Source organism: Durio zibethinus, chromosome 3 (assembly GCF_047325235.1).
Source record: "Durio zibethinus cultivar Kanyao isolate XHJ-2024 chromosome 3, ASM4732523v1, whole genome shotgun sequence".
NCBI classification, from domain to species: Eukaryota; Viridiplantae; Streptophyta; class Magnoliopsida; order Malvales; family Malvaceae; genus Durio; species Durio zibethinus.
In genome coordinates, this window is record NC_143164.1 from 28,717,259 (window position 1) to 28,722,040 (window position 4,782).

The 4,782-nt window shown below is 33.4% G+C and overlaps 1 protein-coding gene across 2 annotated transcripts; it reads left to right on the forward strand.

Moving 5' to 3' along the window:
• The first annotated feature begins 976 nt into the window (after window positions 1-976).
• Window positions 977-4,552, forward strand: LOC111283622 (NAC domain-containing protein 17-like). Of its 2 annotated transcripts, XM_022872187.2 has the most exons (5): window positions 977-1,469; window positions 2,308-2,585; window positions 2,683-3,594; window positions 3,673-3,826; window positions 4,178-4,552. In XM_022872187.2, exons 1-5 carry the CDS (start codon window positions 1,271-1,273, stop codon window positions 4,522-4,524), a joined length of 1,890 nt encoding a protein of 629 aa, XP_022727922.1. In that variant the 5' UTR covers window positions 977-1,270; the 3' UTR covers window positions 4,525-4,552. The 2 variants fall into 2 exon arrangements, with proteins under 2 accessions (XP_022727922.1, XP_022727921.1); XM_022872186.2 differs by having other exon boundaries at window positions 993-1,469; window positions 2,683-3,826.
• Window positions 4,553-4,782: the final 230 nt, after the last annotated feature.

The following is a 4,782-nucleotide window of genomic DNA, read 5'->3' on the forward strand; positions in this document are numbered from 1 at the left end:
TAAATATTGATTCTTGATTTTTTATCAAACAAGAAAAAACAATAGCAAAATTTTTAATATTTAGTAAATGAATTGAAAAAAGTTTTTTTTATGAAAAAGAAAGAATTTTTATTATTTTTGAAAATTTACAAAAATTTAAACTTCTTTCACATGAATAGTATTGTTTATAATATATTATATATAATTTGTTATTTAATTGTAACTTAGCATTTACAAATGTATGATTATATATTAGATCAATAATTAAAAAATGAATTCCAAATTATAAAAAATTCAATAAAAATTCCATGCATAGAACGGATTAAAAAAGCTAGTGAATAAATAAGTTAATAACAAAAATTAAATAAATATATTTATACATATAATTGATTATGCAAAATAATTTTATATATTCTTAATTACATATATAAATAAATAGTTACAGGAATAAAAATACACAAATACAAAAATAAAAATAAAAATCTACAATTATATAAATAAATACATAAATAAGTCAATAAAAATTTAATAATTCCATTAAATATATAATCATTTTTATCTAAAGAGAATATTTGCAAATATTTTGAGTGAATAAAAATTTTATCATGTATAAACTTTAATCTAACATTTTTAATAATTATTTTATCACAATATTTTATCTCACTATTACTTGTCATCATTATTTTGTTATTAAAACACATATTTTATAATTAATTTTAATTTTATCATTATAATTTTTAATTTTATCATTATAATAATTGATCTTAACATTATTATTATTTTTAACCTCAGTAAAATTAATTCCTCCGCTAATATAATGGAATTGGGTCAACGCACGTCCTTTTTATTCAATGAAGGAAATTTCCAAGTAAGACGGATTTAAGATTCTGTAGAAAAATAGAGGAGGTTATGAGATCCGCAGGACTGAGATTTGGACCCACCGGTTCGAACCACTCCGGTTTTTAAAAATCCTCTTCTTTTCATAAGAGTCCATAGTCCACCGACACTACACCATTTTACTTTTGCTGCAAATTTTCTTTCCTCGACTCCAATTCTATCTTTCCATCTTCTTAAAAAAAAAAAAAAAAGCCAAGAAAAAAAGCCAGAATCTCCTCTTAGGTTTTGTGCCTAAGATCAGCTTCCAATTCTATATCATGTGATAATTAAATTCCTCGTTTTAAAGTTTGGTCTTTGTCAGTTTTTGGCTTTCCTGATCGGAAAGTTTTCTGGGTTTCTGGTGTATTTAGTTAAAAAAAAAAGAAAAAAGAAAATTTTTTTATTATTAACAGAGATGACAGTGACGACGACGGCTGCGACGATTGATTCATGTTTTGGCGACGATCAAGCGTGGCCACCGGGGTTTCGGTTTCACCCATCTGATGAAGAGCTGGTTCTTTATTATTTGAAGAGGAAGATCTGTAAAAGGAAGCTCAAGCTTGATATCATAAGGGAAACTGATGTTTACAAATGGAATCCTGAGGAGTTACCTGGTAAAATTTTCCTTTCTTTTGACCCTGAAATTTTTGGGTTTTTGTTTTTTAGGTTGGATTTTTTTATTAATTATTGATTATTGATGTGGTTTCTTGTTGCTACATGGTTTTCGTTTTGATTTTTAATATTGTTTTGCTGCGTTGACTTGGCTTTAGTTCGAGTAATTTGCCTTTTTTTTGGGGGGGGGGGGGTTGTTTTGATTTGATCTCTTGTTGATTTGTTTGTTTTATGGGTTTGTTTGATGAGGATTCTGTAGCTATTGATTTTTTATATGCAAATCGCTGTTTTCATCTTATTTCAAAATATCCTTTGGTTGCGTTGACTTTGGTTTGCACAGTAAATGGATTGTTTGTTTTTTTTTTTTAGTTTTTGTTTTCTTTTTGTTAGTTGTTAATTGATTTTGATGGAAATTTGAACTGTAAAAACTGATTGGATGACTTTGGTGATAGGTGTATGATTTATTCAGGTTTCATACTTCAATTTGATGCGGTTATTAGAGTTGATTGGTGCTTTTTTATTACAAATTTGTTTGTTTAGTCATCTAACACATTGGAACTTTTGTTTCTGTGACAGCTAACTTCTTCTTTTAACCTCTGATTGGTATGGTATGGTCTATCAAAAGCAGATTTAATCAATGATGAACTTTTCAGTTATTCCAATGATTCTATAAAACAAGAATGGTTTGTTTTTGTTCCCATTGATACTATCTGTTTTTCAGATGGATTGTTTGTTTGAAAAAGTTCAGCTGTAGATAATGTTTGTTGGTTTCTAGTTTTCAATTTTGCTTTATTTGGTTGAATTATCAGTTTTCTAATGACCAAAAGAAATTTTATACAGCACAATCAATACTGAAAACTGGAGACAGACAGTGGTTCTTTTTCAGTCCAAGAGACAGGAAATACCCCAATGGAGCAAGGTCTAACAGGGCAACCAGACGTGGGTATTGGAAGGCAACAGGAAAGGATCGAAATGTTACCTGTAATTCTCGGTCAGTTGGAGTCAAGAAAACTTTAGTTTTCTACAGAGGGCGTGCACCTAATGGTGAGCGAACTGATTGGGTGATGCATGAGTATACCCTTAATGAAGAGGAACTCAAGAGATGCCAGAATGTAAAGGTATGCTGCCGAAGAAGTTTCCTGATAAACTTTTTTCAAGTTTTCTTCCTGTATATGAGATGTTTATTACTTCTGTGGTTCTCTTTGGATGTTTCAGGACTATTACGCACTCTATAAAGTGTACAAAAAAAGTGGGCCTGGCCCTAAAAATGGTGAGCAGTATGGGGCACCATTTAAAGAAGAAGAATGGGCTGATGAGGAATATGCCAGTAACCCTGTTGATACAATCAACCCTGTGAAGCCACCTAATGAGGCCATTCCTGATGATAATATAAAAGCTAACGGACAAGTTCAGTTTCTATTGAATGATTTGGAGGAGTTTACGAGACAATTAGCTGATGAGCCTGCAATTCCAGAGCCACAAGCTCATTTTGGCTATGTATTGCCTCAGGTTGCTGGTGAAGAAGAGTCGCAAAGTACTTTGCTGGACCCATCTCCAAGAGATGTTCTCTTTCCAGATTCACTTGGTGCTCTCCACGACCAAGCGAGCTTTGATTTCTCTCAGTCACCTATTCCTCAATTGCAGTTGCATGAGGTACCTGAGGTCATGTCTGTTGCTGGCTACTTTGAACAGGTAACTCAAATATGCGAGGAGGATTTCCTGGAAATTGATGATCTCATCAGTCGTGAACCTCTGGCCTCCAATATTGAGAAATCTGTGGAGAATGGGCAGTTCAATGAGTTGGATGGAGTGAGTGAATTAGATCTGTACCAAGATGCTGCCATGTTTCTACATGAGATGGGGCCTATTGATCAAGGAACAGTTCCATTCTCATATGATAATATGACGGGTCAGGTAAGTTACCAGTTGGAATTCCAATCAAATATTAACCTGATGGGTCAGCAATCGCAACACCAAACAAATATGAATCTGATGGATCAGCAGTTGCAGCCTCAATTGAATTTCGTTGGGGATAATCAACAGGCACAGTCTCAATTGAACACCATTGGTGATAATCAGCGGTTGCAGCCTCAATTTAATGCCTTTGAGGATAATATGTTAAATCAGGTGGGTTATCAATCTAAATCCAGTTCAAATATAATCTTGATGGATCAGCAGTTGATACCCTATTCAACTGTGGACCAGGTGGATTGCCAACTGCAGTTCCAGTCTGATGGAAAGGAGCTGGATCAACAGCTCCAAATGGATGAGATTAATGGCTCACTGTGGACACATGATCAGAGCGATGATGTTTTCATTCCGCAAGGATCAAATCTTGGGAACGCCTCTCTAACTTCAGGTAGAACAAGTGTGGATATCAACATGCATTTATTTGTGAACTTATCTTACATTCACTGAGCTATGAATTCTTTTGGACAAAGTTGCTGTCTTAGCCATCCTTGCAAAGCTCTTGATCTGATGGATGGTTTGGTACACATGCCAAAGTCCACATGGCAAAAAGCCTTTGTGAAAAAAGGAATTTGAGCCTGCTTCAAGAGCTCTTCTGATACAAGTATTTAATTTATAGTCACTATAAGTGATTAGAATGCAAATATTCGGACTTATATTTTGTCTTGGGAAAAGCAACTCTCTAAAATACTGCTAAACTGTAAAATTTTGCTTATATATGATTATTTTTGGTCGTCTTTAGGTTTGGTGTACAATGGTATTAATCAAGACCAAGGTGACAAAAACAGTGGTGGTGCAAACGGGTTTTCTTCTGCTTTGTGGTCGTTCGTGGAGTCAATACCTACAACTCCTGCTTCTGCTTCTGAGAGTCCTTTGGTAAATCGGGCTTTCGAGCGAATGTCTAGCTTCAGTAGGTTGAGATTAAATGCTAGAAATACTGATGCAGTTGCAGTTAATGGTGCTGCAACTGCTAGGAGGAGAGGCGCGAATATGGGATTCTTTTTCATTTCTATTTTAGGTGCTTTGTGTGCTATCTTATGGTTCTTGATAGGAACCGTTAGGATTCTAGGGAGATCCATCTCCTCGTGAAGATAAATGAAGTGGGAAGTTTTGTTAATTATGTTCTATTGAGAGGTTGCTGAACTTATTGCATAGGAATTCACATTTTGATTAGGATTAATGTTACAAATAACCTTTAAACTATAGTAGTGAACTGTTTATGTGATATTTAAATTTTAAAAATTTTTAATGTAATATAAAATTATAAATTTGTTAATTAATACGGTATTAATAATTACTAATGTGATTAGTTTTCAATGATTGGATGTGGGAGATAAATAATTTTTG

Excerpts from the sequence above, each read along its gene's own strand:
- LOC111283622 (XM_022872186.2), top strand. The coding sequence starts at position 1,271 with ATGACAGTGACGACGACGGCTGCGACGATTGATTCATGTTTTGGCGAC. Across the intron at positions 1,470-2,307 it reads GAATCCTGAGGAGTTACCTG|CACAATCAATACTGAAAACT; the intron begins GTAAAATTTTCC and ends AATTTTATACAG. Across the intron at positions 2,586-2,682 it reads AGAGATGCCAGAATGTAAAG|GACTATTACGCACTCTATAA; the intron begins GTATGCTGCCGA and ends TGGATGTTTCAG.